At 32.0% G+C, this 16,761-nt stretch overlaps 2 protein-coding genes across 4 annotated transcripts; one reads left to right on the top strand and one right to left on the bottom strand.

Moving 5' to 3' along the window:
* Positions 1-3,451: 3,451 nt before the first annotated feature.
* On the top strand, positions 3,452-4,447 carry LOC114189602 (dehydration-responsive element-binding protein 1E). The gene has a single exon (XM_028078215.2). It carries the CDS (start codon positions 3,599-3,601, stop codon positions 4,202-4,204), a length of 606 nt encoding a protein of 201 aa, XP_027934016.1. The 5' UTR covers positions 3,452-3,598; the 3' UTR covers positions 4,205-4,447.
* Positions 4,448-5,373: 926 nt separating this feature from the next.
* Positions 5,374-14,570, bottom strand: TWN2 (valyl-tRNA synthetase / valine-tRNA ligase (VALRS)). 3 transcript variants are annotated; one of them, XM_085675575.1, is made up of 21 exons: positions 14,520-14,570; positions 14,289-14,411; positions 14,043-14,093; positions 13,718-13,890; positions 13,567-13,639; positions 12,939-13,004; positions 12,784-12,867; positions 12,135-12,212; positions 11,944-12,027; positions 11,680-11,759; positions 10,391-10,448; positions 10,010-10,312; positions 9,755-9,925; positions 9,370-9,569; positions 8,269-8,671; positions 7,607-7,858; positions 7,011-7,511; positions 6,760-6,851; positions 6,164-6,263; positions 5,888-6,030; positions 5,374-5,693 (listed from the first exon to the last, which is right to left on the bottom strand). In XM_085675575.1, the coding sequence occupies exons 1-21, from the start codon at positions 14,553-14,555 to the stop codon at positions 5,549-5,551; spliced, it is 3,216 nt and encodes a 1,071-aa protein (XP_085531701.1). In that variant the 5' UTR covers positions 14,556-14,570; the 3' UTR covers positions 5,374-5,548. The 3 variants fall into 3 exon arrangements, with proteins under 3 accessions (XP_085531701.1, XP_027934015.2, XP_085531702.1); XM_028078214.2 differs by having other exon boundaries at positions 13,718-13,893; XM_085675576.1 differs by lacking the exon at positions 14,520-14,570 and having other exon boundaries at positions 14,289-14,501.
* Positions 14,571-16,761: the final 2,191 nt, after the last annotated feature.

Here is a 16,761-nt window from a genome sequence, read left to right on the forward strand (position 1 = left end):
AAGTCTCAATTCATATAAAAACAAGTACAGGGACACAACATATTCTTAGGTTTAGTTCAACCAATAATAGTTGAGTTCAACCACATAAGATATTGACATCATTCTCAATTCAAAATCTTAAGACAATGAGTTTATGGGTCTTTATCCGTTATATAATATTTTATTTTCTCATTTCTAACAAATGTGAAATTTAGACCCATACTTAGATTCTTAACATTTAGATTAATGAATTTCAAAAAAATATTTACATGGTTTCTTTTCTTGTGTTAATTTGTAAGCACAACTCACACAATATATATTATATAATTAATACGTCCTTATTGATCAATGCTTTTGTCTCGGATTTCACTGACAATTGATGGTTACTTCAATGAACCATATATATTATTACGTGGATATTTTATTAAACAAAAAATTTACCGCATATATGTAAAAGTGGTAGTACAAATGTTAGTTTTAAGTAAATATCAAATATTCTTAAGTTCATACAAAATATTGTAAATTACCATCATTTTTCTTCTTATAAATGCTTTGAAACTATGTAACATCTTAAGTGGTGATATAACCTTTAGTAAATATATTCTAGGGTATTTAATTTTTTCTCAAATATTGATGGGTTTATTTTATATAGCGGAAGGAGATATATTATATTTGTGTGACATGAACACAATTCATTCGAGGGACTGGCATCAATTATAATTTGAAAACTTAAGATAATGTTTATGGGTATTTTATTTATACGATGTTTAACTTTATCATTTTTATTTAATGTGAAATTTTAACTTACACTTCAATTATTACCAACAAATAAATATTAATATATTACAATAAAGTTAAACAAATATTTTAATTTTATAATAACAATAATAACAATTCTAATATTTTTTATTATCATAAAAAATGTTTCACTAATTATAATAATAATAGTAATAATAATTTGTTTTTAGTAATTATGCCGTTGTAATAATTATATCGTTAAGATTAATATTTTTTAAATTTAAAAGGCCAAAAGAGTTCTCAGGTAGCCAAAGGGAAAGAAAAAGAAACAAGAGACAAACAACTAAAAGTAAAGAAAAATATGTACTACTATATATAATTTGAATGGATTTAAAATATGAAAAATGAATGATAAAATCATCTCACGAATTTACTTGAGTGAAATGTAAAAGGAAAAAAAAAACTTATACATTATCTTCTATAGAAAAATGTTTTTTTAAATAATATATAAAGCTTATATTTGTAATATTATTTTTTTATTTTCTTAATATATCAATAATTTCCCATTTAAATTTTTTTCTCATCTTAAAATATTTTTAACTTTACAAAGTAAATTACCTGTTTTATTTCTGTTGTGTCCATCTACTTTATTTCTTTTCACCGCATCTAACAATCTATCAACACAAAAAACGATTTAAAGCGTCAGCTTTGTGGGAAAACAGTGATGTTCATTAAAAGTAAAGCTAACAATTAGGAACCAACAACCAGACATTATCTCGTACTTTGCAAAGTCAAATGCTAATCTTCTATTAGTGGAATTGAAGAGACACGACTAGAAGCTGCATGGACCCAAATTCATTAAAATACTTGAAAAAAATATAATTAATTGTTTTTTATGGCCCACCAAGAAAAACATCAAAATAAAAAAAAAATACTATGGGAGCCCATTGGGATGGGCTTGCTTCAGAGTACGAAAGTAAAGATAAATCCACGTAATCTACGCGTTTCCGCGGAAACGGAAATTAATGCCACCTTCTGTCACTCTCATCACTCACTCTTTATTTTATTTTCATTTTTATATTTTGATACCGTCACTTTAGAATCCAAAACCTACTAATTAAGAGAATATACAAGTAATTATTGCACTGCTTGTTTACTAATACTGCTTCTAAATCAAGTTTGGATCACACAGTAAGTTATTAAATATCTATTTGTTGTCACCGTTGGATATTAGTATATTCAATTTTCTAAACTCAAATAATTCTTTATAAATATAAGCTCATGGATATTTTCCACGTGTTGAATTACTTTTACGATATTATTTATTACTCGTAACATATTATTTGTTTCAAATTACGAATTACAATTCTAAATTTTATTCATAGTTTAAAATTATAAGACATAAATTAAAACAATCACTCTCTTTATTTATCTTAATTTTTTTTATAATTTATTAACATATAGATTTTATTATAACTCTTATTTATTACTTTAAAATTTCATTCATCAATGGTTCTCAATTGTTTTATTTAGTAATTAAGGAAAAGAATTATCAATGTTATTGAAAAATAAATAAAAGCAGTAAAACGATAAATAATGTATTTTGAAAGTAGCAGTTAGAAATACGAAACAGTAGTGGAAAATGAAAGAACGGTTATCAACTGTCAACCGTGTTTGGGACGCGTGGGTTGTCATCCAGAAACCAAACAAGTCATTAGTCAAATAGACGTTGGAAGGTCATTCACTTCTCTTGTTTTACAAGTCTCTATCACATTATCCACTATTTTCTTTTCTTTTACCTCTTAATCTTTTATTCACTTTTTTTTTTTTGCTTCCACTTATACCCCAATTTAATTAGTTCTTCTTTATTTTCCCATTGTTTGGGCCTATATTTGGGCCAACCTATAGATTTAATGCAAATTCAGAAACGAAAAATTAAATTTTAAATTAGCTTCATAGAATCATACATTTAAAACATCAATTTTTTATCATCCTTAAAGTACAACGTAGAGCGTAAAAGAAAGAAAAAAAAGGAAGTTGGGCAGTTACATGCACGTAGTACGAAGGTAGGCTTTGATTGTTTTTTTAAACACGTGGTAGTTAAGTTTATGCATGAGCTGTCCATGATTCAAACATCACCTCGCTACGCAAACCCAGCTTGCGAACACAATCTCATGCAATAAATAAAATAATGGGTAACATTTTCAATCGAAGGATCAATTGGCATGAGTTGTCTCCTGCTACATAACAACACTTCCCTCTTTTACGTCACACAAAAGGCCCAAAATCAAAATAAGGTACAATTACAAACCCCTGAATCCAGAAGGAATCTAAGCCCAATCCTTTGACCAAGACAAACATAGATTCAATACACACACACACACTCCCTCACTCTCCTTCTCTTCACCTTCCCCTTTCCCTTTCAGAGCCAGACCACCCTTATCCAATTTCAAAATCTAGAAAAAAACGACCATTTTTAGAAAATAAAAAGAAATCACACGTGTCAAACGCAAATATCTAGACAAGGTTAGTCTCACCCATGCGCCACTTTCAATTCCTTAACCTGGGTCCATACCGTGGGATGAAAAAAACTGCCACGCCCCCAAATCAGAATTGGCTAAACCTAACCCAAACTTAGCTGGACAAACAGTGTGGACACTTTCCTTGAAACACAACCTCACCTTCTCCAACTATATATATATATGTAACATGCTAACACTCACTTTCCCTCCTAAAACTAAACAAAACACAACCACAAAAACAAAAACTTACACAACAAACAACGTTGGTTACTGCTAGTAACTGATATAACTACCCCTTTTGCGCACGTTGTCCCGTTCACTCAAACAACTTCAGAAAACGAAACTTTCCTTCAGGTATCATGTTTTCCACCGACTCACAAGCGACCTCGCCGGTGTCGGGAGGTTCTCGTCCGGCGCTGTCGGACGAGGAAGTTTTTCTGGCGGCGAGCCACCCCAAGAAACGCGCCGGGAGGAAGAAGTTCCGGGAGACGCGCCACCCGGTGTTCCGCGGCGTCAGGCGGAGGGACTCCGGCAAGTGGGTGTGCGAGGTGCGCGAGCCCAATAAGAAGACTAGGATTTGGTTGGGGACCTTTCCCACGGCGGAGATGGCAGCGCGTGCGCACGACGTGGCTGCGCTGGCGCTTAGGGGAAGGTCGGCCTGTCTCAATTTCGCCGACTCCACGAATCGGTTACCGGTGCCGGCGACGGCGGATCCCCGGGACATTCAGAAGGCGGCGGCAGAGGCTGCAGAGGCGTTTCGGCCCGGTAATGAATCGGGAAAGGATGATGATGCGGTGGTGGAGACGGTGGCGACAGCGACGGAAAATGATGAAGAAAAAGAGATGGAGGATCTGAAGAACATGGTGCTGATGTCGCCAACCCGTTGCTTCGAGAGTGATGAATATGGAAGTACGGAAATGGAATTTGAAGACATTGAAGTTTCGTTGTGGAGTTATTCACTCTAATCTTTAACTCATTATTGGATTTTTGATTGCTATTTTGGGAAATCGAATTATTGTGAGCTTGGGAATAGTACAAGAGTATCCGTACTTATAATTTTTTTACTAGTACGAGACTGCTCATTTAGGTGTCCCAACTCCAAAACCACCTATGTATGGATAAGTTCACACAAATTTGAAATTTAAGTTGTGTATATACACAGTAGTGTAAAATATCAAGAATTCTTATAAGATTTTTAATTTTTTCGATTTTGGCATTTCGAAATAAATACCTATAGTTATTTATTGATTTTTCATTCGCATCATATATATATATATATAGAGAGAGAGAAAATAAATAAATAAATAAAATTGAGATTTGTTAACATTTATTGACGTGCTTCTATTATAATGTATGTGCTTGTATTAAATATTGAAAAAAAAATATTGTTGTCAATAATTCACAGTAAGTTTCCTACATTAAAACTTTTCTCTCCTTAAATTTTATTCTTTAATATTTTATGCTTTTATCAATTCTGATACTTAAAAAAGTTACTTATCTTTGATTTTGTGATTTTTCCTTAGGTTTATAAAAGTTTTTATGCGTCTTTAGCTTTTCCTTTTTCTATTATTCAAATTAAGTTATTTTAAATTATAGATAAATTTATTCTAAATATTGTATTTTTAAATCTTTGGTTTGATTTGATTGCCAATGTGTTTTTCATGTTTTAAATTTGACAATTAGTTTGAATTGTTTAATTGAATAATAATATTTGTAGTAGGTAATTTGTATAGAGCGTAAAAATATTTTTTAAATTTATTAGAACAGAAAATAATTAGGTATGAGTTGAAACACTTTTTTAACAGAAGTTTGCAAATTTATTACACATTTTTTTAAGTGAGTTGTCATTCAATCAACATTCAAGTAATGATCACTATCTTAGATGTAGGGCATTATTCATAGAAAAAAAAAAGCCAACAGAATTATGATATTTTTTAATAAAGAGATAAATAAAAATTATTTACCAATTTTACTGTTTTACTAAACATAATTACTTTAAGTGACTAAGTTAACATGTTTGAATTAATGAATAATATATATATATATATATATATATATATATATATATATAAAACCAAATTAAACGAGAAAAATATCAGTATTTATCATCAATATAGTACATGTTTAATTTCAATTGAAAAGATAACCAAAATTTGTATAATATAGCAAAATAAATATTTAGTAACAAACAATGTATTTTGGCCAAAAAGAATACTAAGGTTGAAACAGTAACTGAAGATCATGATATAAGTATATGATTAGCAAACAAAACAAAAATTTGATCAATCAATTGAGTTCATACTTAGAAGCTAGAGATTCAGACCAGCCGTTTCCTCAAGCAATAAACGCTCCTTTAGGGAATCTAGCTTTTCCTGGTTCTTTGCTCGAACATTTGGTAAAACCTTCTCTTCATAACCTGGAGCATTCATAATCTTCTCTAGTCTTTCTATTTGCCTGCACAGAAAGAAACACTAGTATTTTAGTTGAAGCCGTTAAGAGAAAGGAGAAAAAAAAAAGGAGCTATGTTTTTAACAAAATAAATTCATGTGTATTGTTCAATGTTAAGGAAATATTATTCATTATGAAATCCCTTTTAATAATTTCCTTCATCGTATGCATTTTAAAAAATAATAGAAGATAAATCATACTTCCTCAGCTCTTCTATCTTTTTTATCTTCCCTTGTTCTGCCTCTGCAGAATTAGTTCCTTGAAATTCTAAATATACAGAAATGCTCTCATTTACAACAGCATCAGCATATCCAGATGGAACAGCATCACTTTCAGATATTACCTGTGAATCATATATTCAATCATTAAAAGCGAAAAAAAATGTCAATCAAGTAAGTTGAAAATGGGCTAGATGAACTAATGTTAATCATATATATGATTAATGACAAAATAGAGAAGCAAAATGTGAAACTTACTGTCAAAGAGGATAAATTAGCTAATGTTACAATCTCCAGTTGGTGACTATTAATAATCGCAGTAACCCCCTGTGTTCGGCAGAGAACAAAAGCCGGTCGCCTAGGAACATTTACATCATTTTAGAATCAGTAAAGCATGTTTTATAGATTGAATAACAAGCAACCTTTAGTTGAGAAGTTAAGGAATCGTCTACTTGCACTTTTATTTTGTTTCCATGTTGTATTTCTACTCTTTTTAATTGCAGAAATGTCACATTGTTTTTCAATGTTGTCTGTTTTCAAGGATTTGTCAGGAAACACTTTCTTTTTATTTATCTGTCTCCTGAACAAAATATTTGTTAAGAGGAATAGATACAAAACAAGGTGATATTTCTGTTATTAAAAATGAAAACAGAAAATAAAATGCAAGTAAACACCCTTTAATATTTGACAGAAAAGAAATCAGCAAAGTACTAGGGGAATTTCTTATGCTCATTTATGTAATTTGACAAAATTTTCTCATTTGTCACCCCAAAAGAGGGATTCCACAGATATTAAAGAAAACAGAGCAGAAAACCCTCTGAAGCTTTGCAAAAGCATATGTTGCTTCCACATACCTGTCACGTTTTTCTTTAGCCAGTGATCTCAGAGACTTAATAGTAGACTCAATAATTTCCATCTCATTCTCCACAGTTTCATTATTCCAGCCCTGGTGTAAAAAACAAAAGCAATCTATTTATTGAATAACCAAAGTATGATAAATACAATACAACACATCATAAAAAAATAGGAAGTACTTAGTCGTAGTTGAAACTTTCAATTTTAACAGACAAAGAGCCTGAATATTGTACTAAAAAGCAAAACTAACCTCTACAGATGATGGATAATCACATATCATGATAGATTCTGCTCTCTTGCATTCCTTGGGTGAAGGAAGACGTTGCCATAATTCCTCAGTGACAAAAGGCATGAAGGGATGAAGCAATCGAAGACCATTGTCCAGACAAAACCACAAAGTATCTTGTGCAAAGCGTCTTTCAGAAGCAAACTTAGTATCATTACCAGAAAAGTAAGGCTTAATCACTTCGATAAATACATCACACAATTGATACTGCCACCAAGAATACACAGCAGTGGTAGCTTGGGAGAATTCAAATGATTCTAGAGATTTCACTGTTTTTGTTATGGTTTTATTCAACACTGAGAGTATCCACCGGCAGCTAAATGGGAGAACATCTGGATTCAATTCTGCAGGTGGAATATAATCATCGCCAAGCTTGCTCATAGCAAATCTTACTGCATTCCATAGTTTATTACACCATTGGCGATACCCAACAACCCTTTGAATATCTAGGTTAATTTTGTCAGACTGAAATGGACGTAAACATCACAATTAGATCACAAAAATTGACTACATTGATGAAGAAATAGCCATACAAAAAACAATTTACAAGTAAATGACACCTGGGCTGTGTATGAGACCAGTGCAAAACGGAGAGCATCAGCACCACATTCATCAATACCATTTGGAAAGTCCTTCTTCTGACCCTCTATAGCAGTGGCTAGTTCTTTGGGGTCCAGGTTACCAGCCTCTAACCTCTTGTGTAGACCATCCAAAGTTATCCCATTTATAACTTCAATGGGATCAATAACATTCCCCAAGGACTTCGACATCTTGCGCCCATGTGCATCACGAATCATGGGATGCAAATAAATCTGCACAGGATTGGAAGTATATCAATGAGAAGATCATTGATCAAAAGTTCTAAGGATGTAAGGACGGTTAGTTTTCCTCAATATGATGATTTAACTATCTTCAGGAAATTCTTTTTAAAAAATCAAGAGAAAGAAAAATCTTAGACATGCATGACCAAAATTCAGAGTAAACGTGACAAACCATAGTACATCAATGAGAAGATCATTGATCAAAATTTATAAGGTGTGTTTGGTTATCTTTCCTCAATGATGACTTAACTTTCTTCACAAATTTCTTTTTCAAAAACCAAGAAAAAGAAAAATCTTAGGCATGCATGACCAAAATTGAAAGTACACGTGACAACACCACAGTAACAAGCATAATTTAGTACACACAACCCCAAATGATCTGTATGAGATAGTGACCTCACCTTTGAAAATGGCACATCACCACCCAACTTCAATCCAAACATCACCATACGAGCAACCCAGAAAAAGATGATATCGTGGCCAGTTTCCAGAACAGAAGTTGGATAGAATGTCTTCAAGTCCTCTGTGTCATCAGGCCATCCCAGCACAGATAACGGGAACAGACCAGAAGAAAACCATGTATCAAGAACATCAGGATCCTGGCTTAAATGAAACTTCTTTCCACTATACTTCTGGCTAGCCACCTTTTGGGCCTCCTCTTCATTTCTTGCCACAACCCAATGATCGTTATAAGCACCAAATTCCTTCAGCACATCATTCTCCAAAGTGACATACCACGCAGGTACTCGGTGACCCCACCAAAGCTGTCGTGAAATGCACCAATCACGAATGTTTTCTAGCCATCTGTAAAACATATCATACAATTATAAGAACAATAAAGGCACGTGAGAAGAAAAATAGATAAGTACCAAGTTCCAACCACAAACCCCTGATTCCATTAACAACATAACAAATCCTTCGACAAATTGCCTCCAGTTTTTTCCCAACACATTTTAGTGTGAAAAATGGAAGGAGTTGAAATTATAGGTTAGAGAAGTAGGAAAAGAGATATACATCAAACAATGTTAATATATGGTGTTGTAATGATGTGTTACAATACAAAATACGATTCCTTGATTCTTAATTCATACTAAAACTAAGCTAATAAGCCTTATTAAATGAGGAAACAAACAGTAAATATAGAAACCACTCTTAAACAAATCACCGAAGATATTCATAAACAGTCTTACGTACAATAATGACAGATATTTTCTTCATATTCAAACAGGAAAACAGTGACAATGAATTAAGTTGATTATATTTCTCAACACCTCAACTGCCTCAGTTTCAATCTTCAGCTAGAGCTATACCAAGCATAGCTAAACCCATCAGAATAGTTTAAACTAATCATTACAAGAAAACAATAAGTGATGCTACAGTGTCTTGGCTAAATTTCTGCAAATAGTCTTGAAAATCAGACCATTTCAGAGGAATACTCTGCAGGATGAATTGTACAATTGCTCATTACAAGAATTGCAAAAGTAAAACAAAGATACAAGTACCTCTTCCAATCAGCCAAATATTGTTTTGGAATAATCTCTAGCCTAGTGTTTTCCTCATCAACAGCAGCATTAAGAGATTGCTTTGCTAAATCATTGCAACTGACATACCACTGGGGTTTTATCATGGGCTCCACAACATCATTGCTTCTTGAACAAACCCCAAGACGCATCTCATTGTTTTCAGATCCTCTATAAAGACCCTATACAAAAGAAGAAAACGAATGCAACATAATTCAAAATAATGATACTAATTATAATCTTCCCTTCCACCAGCAGAGAAGCAATCACTATTCAGGTTCCACAAACGAGCACGTGTACTTTCCAACAAAATATTTTCGCCTGACTTTTGTTATTTCTCATGAATCAAATAATAGTATAACATTACCTTCTTCTGTAATGCTTCTGTTACTGCCTCTCGAGCTTTAAACCGTGGCATGCCCAAAAATTCAGAGCCACCATTGGAATTTATTTTCCCATCATCTGTGAAAACATTAATGAATTCAAGGTTGTGACGTTTACCCACTTCAAAATCATTTGGATCATGGGCAGGTGTAATCTGCAATCAACAAAGAAATTACCACAATGTGAATATCACTTAAAAAAAAAAACTCAAATACAAGTCATTCGTATAGAAGAATACCTTAACAGCACCAGTCCCAAACTTTGGATCAACAAGAATAGCATCACAAACTATAGGAAGCTTTCTTCCATTAAATGGATGAATAGCAAATTTTCCATGAAAATGGTTATATCTGTCATCATTAGGATGTACTGCAATAGCAGTGTCCCCAAGCATTGTTTCAATTCTAGTTGTGGCAACAACAATTTCACCTAGGTTCCCTTCCACAGGGTATGCAAACTTTGTTAAAACTCCAAATTCCACGGGTTTATCATATTCTGGAACCTTTAGTAGAGTCCTTTCTTTTATATCAATATAATCCACCTGTATGCATCAAGCAACTACATTACATATGCAATATTTATAAATCAGATGAAACAGCCAAGCCCGAACATTGCACACCTCGATATCAGATATTGCAGTTCGTAACACACAATCCCAATTCACTAAACGAAGGTCCCTGTGACAATGACAAAAACAATATTATCTCCATTCCACAAAAGAGCCACTTAGGTTCAAATAATCTGCATATATACAAATGAAAATATATATCGTTTCATAAGTAGAGAACTTGAGGAGCACCCAGTCAAGTATACAGAATCTCATTAGAACATTTTAATTTAACTTGATTCACCATGTAGATTTTATTTTAATTGATATATCTTTATATTTAGAATCCAACTAGCATCAAAGAATATCACACATCCTTGGTCCCAAACGCACAGTAATGCCCTATCACAATTACAATCATGATTGAATAGAAACTTCACTACGCAATAACTATGCAAAATCATGAGATATATTTGGTCTGTGGAGAGGATTCAACCACATCATGCTACCAAAGTGTCTTTTTGACCACTTGATTCATGTTTTCAGTCAAGATCCACACATGTGATAGGTAGTTTTTATGTAAACACATTCTGCCATTCAGATCATTTTTGTGTATGATTGAGTAACTTTTTGTTAGGGTAAACTTAAATGAGGAGTTATTCACAGCATATTTTATGAGCAGTTATGTTTTGATGTTTTAGGAGAGCAAAAGTCAGGAGTTTAGTGTGTTATTTTTTGGATGTTAATGGTCATTATAGTGTCATGTTTTGTAATAATTGGCAGACATTATGGCTTGGAGATGAAAAGCCAAAAGTAAGTCCAATAAATTGTAGTGTCTTTTTGATATGAAATACACAAGTGAAGGAAATCAGATTATTCAAAAGAGATCATGATTGAATAGAAACTTCACTAGTCAATAATTATGCAAAATCATGCGATATATTTGGTCTGCGGAGAGGATTCAACCACATCATGTTAACAAAGTGTCTTTTTGACCACTTGATTCATGTTTTCAGTTAAGATCCACACATGTGACAGGTAGTTTATGTAAACACATTCTGCCATTCAGATCATTTTTGTGTATGATTGAGTAACATCACGCAGTAAACTAGATACAAGTATAGTCATACAAGTTCCAACTAGCCTTCTGTAACTGTTACTTAATAATTACAAGGCATCCTATATTCCAAATCCCAATAATGCACTAACAAAGCGTTCTTCACATAATCAATGATCTCTATCAATTCGTTTTCGAGAACAGACTTAAAAACTCAAACCAGCATTGATGAAAAACCTACAGTTTGGTTGTTATGAATAAAAGCATTAGAAAAGACAAAACATATTGCAAATGTCCAACCTACCTATAGATAAGGCCTTGCTCGTAGAGCCTTACAAAAGCCTCTGTCACAGCCTTACTTCTTCTTTCATCCATTGTGAAGCACTGGAAACAGAAAGTGAGTCACAGATAAATACAACAGCCATGATAGGAAATGGCATCAGAAAAAAAATGATCTGACTTGGACAAGCTTTGTTTCAGTTGTCTTCATTATGTTGAGTTTTCTGCTCATGGATTCTATAAGGGTGATTCTACGTTGGACTAAACATTAAACAGGTTATACATTTACCTCACGAGACCAATCCAAAGAGGCTCCTAATCGGCGCAATTGTTGTAATATTGTGCCCCCATATTTGTGTTTCCACTCCCAAACCTATTTTGCCAGCATTCACAAATGTAGGAAACAACAGTCAGAATAAACAAATAAAATTTAGCAACTTATCAAGAACCTTGACTTCAATGATTATTCCATTAACATACCTCAGAGACAAATTTCTCACGGCCCAGATCATGCCTGGTTAGATTTCTTTCCCGCATTACCTTTTTCTCCACAACTACCTGTGTCATGATAATGATAACTAACAATTTAATTTCATCTCACACAAAAGATATGCTAAAAACAGAGAATGAAGATATATGTCACAAGAAAAAATACATAGTACATCAGCACCATAACTAAAAATTGAAATAGGCCAACACTACCATTTAAAGCCAATGTTATGACACGATTGTCACAAATTTTAAGGGTAAAAATGTCTAAATTGCTTAATGCTACCTATGCAGACCTTATTGACGTAGTAACAACTTCAATTAGTCACAAATTTGGGATAGAAAAAAATATGACAAAATAGAAATATAAAAAAGGCCATTGTCTATCAGAAGCTAAAATTTTACACAAAAATCCCAGTAGCAAAATGGAAAAAAAAAAGTTCAAAGGAAATTGAACAAGTTTTTTATATAAATACTTAATCTGAGTCCAAGTGCAAAATAACGATTTCCTTTTCTAATTCCATACTATAATTTAAATAGCTTCTATTCAGCCACCCTACCACTAAATTCACAACAAATGATAAACTATAAAACAGTTATGGAAAATGGACCCGTAAAATTTTCTCAATTTAGACACAACCTGCGTAGCAATCCCAGCATGATCCATCCCAGGTACCCACAAGGCATTGTATCCAGACATTCTCTTCCATCGAATCATTGTGTCCTGAAAGCAATAAATCACAATGAGATTAACAGTTTAGAACAGCTAAACTTAAAATGGGATATATAAGATACCTCTATTGCGGCTGTTAGAGCATGACCTATATGGAGAGCACCAGTCACATTCGGAGGAGGCAAAACCTAAAACACAGCACGCATAATCACGTTCTCAACAGGCATAAAAAGGGAGCAAAAAATGCAACTTCTAAATATCATCAAATTTATGGGCTGTGCAGTGCAGCAACCTTCAGCAGTGTAACCACAAAAGAATAACACACAAAATAAATATTTTCAATATAAAACAAGGTCATCACACTATCCTTTATTTCGAGTCCAAATGAGACTGACATTAAATCAATAACAAAAAATTTGCTAGCCTATGTCCGTTTCTATTTGATACCATCAAACAGCAATGTAAATACTGCTGAATTTTGAGAAACTTCTTAGACTAAGATAAAACACTGTAAAGCATGGACTAATATTTTTATTATAAGGATCTCAAATTGAGAAGGGTCATCACTTCTACAGTTCTAATATATGGCAATAAGCAAAAGGTTACTTCACACTCCATACGTAAAATCTCCAATCAGTTACAGACACCATGTAAACATACAAAATGGTGTTTAAATTCAAATAGCAGCAAAAAACAACTTCATATAATACTTGAAACCAACAGATATAATAAATTCAACAAGATACTCACAATAACAAAAGGTGGTTTAGAGCTGTTAGCATCTGCCACATAGTACCTTGATTTCTCCCACCACTCATACCACCTAAATTATAACAACATAAAAGTTAGGCGTTTCATAAATTTAAAGAACAATGAGCATAAAGATGGAATTAACACCCACGATTTCTCCACTGCAGTTGGACTATACTGCTTTGCCATTTGCCGAGCCATTCGCTTCTTCTCACCCACTGGAGTCTCAGGATCAACATAATCTTCAGGATTCTCATCCTCCGCCCCACGCTTTACAACTTTCTTTTCACTTTTTTTAGAAGCATTGGATGATTGCTGTGCTTGCTGCTGCCATCAAAAGGAAGAAAATAAAAAAGTGGGGATTGTAAAAATTATTTACAATATAAAATTGACAAAGACCACATGCGAACAACAAAAATGTAGCAAAATCAAATCAAATGTTGCAACTGTACAAGGAAAGCATGAACTCTAATCACCTGGGCTTGCTTAAGAAGAAACTTCTCTTTCTTCAATTGCTTCTCTCTAGCCTGAGACAAAGCCGTAAATTTGTGACACAAGAAAATAAAAAACAACAATTAGGATAGTGATAGTCCACCCATATAAAAGAAACTAGCTAACAAGACTAATAAATCATTAAAACTCAGAAAAGCGAATTAAGAAAACACATTTTTTCTTGAATCCCGATTAGTAAAACAAAAGGGATAAGATGATAATGGGGAAACCTTTTCTTCCTTTTTCTTTTTCTTCTCGGGGTCCTCGGGTGTGGGTTGCACTTGTTCTTTGTTGTTGGCAGAGGATTCCATTGATGAAGAGTGAAAACTGCGTGTCCAAAGCCAAGAACGGCACTTGTAGAATAGAGAAAGCAAAGTGAGCGAAAAAGAAAACCCTCAAACCTAGCTGAAGTTAAGTCTTGTTTGTTTCCTTTCGTTTCTTTGTTTCGAATAAAGAATTACCTTAACTCTGCCAAACAACGGGCCGGGTATCTTCATTTGCACACTCGCATGGTTTGGTTTCAGTTTTTTAACAAATACAATTAACCAATCTCAGGTTATATTACATTAAAGACAAGTATAAATTCAATATATATTTATACTTATTATTATAAAGTTAACAACCTATCGTTTATAATAATTATCCTAAACAGCAGTATAAAATCTTTTACACTAGTAATAGTAGAAAACTCGTAAATCGAACCTAAACTCCGTGTGAAGGATCAACACATCATACAAATTGGTAATGTAAGACATCTTCATTGTTCTCCTTTTAAAATACTTTTAAATTATTAAATAAAATTTTAAGTTCATAAATAAAAAATATGTTACAATATTAAAAAGAATCGAATTTTTACAAGCAAAAATTGTTCAAATAAAATTATATTCAATAATTAAAAGGTAAAGAGGATATGATTGACCTATATAACATTTCTTTCTATCAGAAAGATATTATCTACCGAAAATAATATGGTTGAATCAGATACAGTCACCATAGGTAACCAGAGACTGAGTTCTTTTAAAACAAATGTTTACAACATATTCTTATAATTTGTTTGTAGAATAGGAGCAAGAAGAAATTGTTCCAATAGTTAAAGAACGAACGTGGTACAATTAAGTGTGATCACAACTTCAAAAGAAAAAAGTGCTATGTGTTTTTCTTTTTTAACAAAATGTTGTATATATTCTTGTTTACATGCAGGGTTCATCTTATAGATTTTTTAGCAGTAACATGATCATTTGAGACCCTTGCAGTTAAAAAATTAAGTTATATGAAAGGAAAATCAAGCTCATAGAGAACATGCCTAATAATAATCATGTGGATGTTAACTTATGATGATAGAATAAAATAATTCAAAATATAACCAAAAACATATTTCTTGGATATTTAGATTAAACAATTTTTTTTTGTTTTTCGTATTAACTTTGAGCGGGTGTAGTCAAGCAGGAATTTCAACCGGATAGGGATGGATTTTACTATCTCATGCTCATTCTCATAAAAAAAAAAATCATCCTCAATTTCAATGGATATCAAACTTTTGTCTCATCCCAATTCTTATTAGGTAACGGGTATAATTTCGTACTCATACCAATACTTGTTTTATTACTACTTCAATATTAATTTTAATTATTTTTTATAAAATAATAAAAAATTACCGTAAATGAAACATAATATTATCAAATATTCAATATTACGATGATGGTTGTTTCTTCGATATCAAATACTTTAAAATAAATTATAATTGTTTACATTTTATATTAAAATATGAAAGAAAAATTCATGAGAACCAAAACATTTATTAAATTTACAAACATTAATAAAACCTAGTTGATAAAATTTAAAAATATTTTAAAAAAATATATAAAAGGAAAACAAATATTGAAATTAAAATATATTTTAAATATTTATTTACTTCAATTTTTTAAATTCTAATTAATTTCTTTTTTATATACTAATAAAAGTTATAATACATCACTTGATAAAAATGATATAAAGAACAAATAATAAACATAATAATAAAATTTTAACATAGATATTGTATCTTTGAACTCCAATATATGTTGGATTATGATAAAAAAATATTATGACAACTACATTAAATTTTTATATTGTAGTAAATAAAAGTTATTTATATAATTAGAGATGGCAAATAAACTCGTCCCCATGGGTATTGCCCGAACCCGTCCCCATTTTGACGGGAAATCCCCGCATTGACTGGGTATGGGTATGGGAAATCCCCAATTTTTTCATTTGGGTATGGGGATGGGGATGGGGATGTACATATCCCCGCTATAATATCCGTCCCCGTCATATCTCCATCCTCATTTAAATTATTAAAATATTCATAATTAATTAAGTAACATATATATATATATATATATATATATATATATTTTATTTTTTATTTATTTTAATTATTTGGTTTATTTTGAAACTCATTCGCATCTCCAATCTTCAATATATTTTTTATCTTATCATAACTTTTATGTAATTATGTTAAAATGATGTATGTCAATAAAAAAAATTTATTTCACACTTGAATATTTATACTATTTTTTAATACTTTTATTTATTGTATATTTTTCTTTCACATGAGAATGTTTAATACTCTCAATTTAAGTGTTTAATAACATAAACATTTCATTTACTAGGTAATATATAAAAAAAATACTTATTATATTATTATTTTTTGTTTCATTTGAA

This window comes from Vigna unguiculata, chromosome 7, assembly GCF_037176805.1.
Source record: "Vigna unguiculata cultivar grain cowpea cultivar isolate G323 ecotype 2 chromosome 7, ASM3717680v1, whole genome shotgun sequence".
NCBI classification, from domain to species: Eukaryota; Viridiplantae; Streptophyta; class Magnoliopsida; order Fabales; family Fabaceae; genus Vigna; species Vigna unguiculata.

Coding starts and splice junctions, on each gene's coding strand:
- TWN2 (XM_028078214.2), bottom strand. CDS start 14,555: ATGAAGATACCCGGCCCGTTGTTTGGCAGAGTTAAG. Junction 13,894..14,042: donor TTCTTCTTAAGCAAGCCCAG/GTGATTAGAGTT, acceptor TTTTGATGGCAG/CAGCAAGCACAGCAATCATC. Junction 12,868..12,938: donor CTCTAACAGCCGCAATAGAG/GTATCTTATATA, acceptor TATTGCTTTCAG/GACACAATGATTCGATGGAA.
- LOC114189602 (XM_028078215.2), top strand. CDS start 3,599: ATGTTTTCCACCGACTCACAAGCGACCTCGCCGGTGTCGGGAGGTTCT.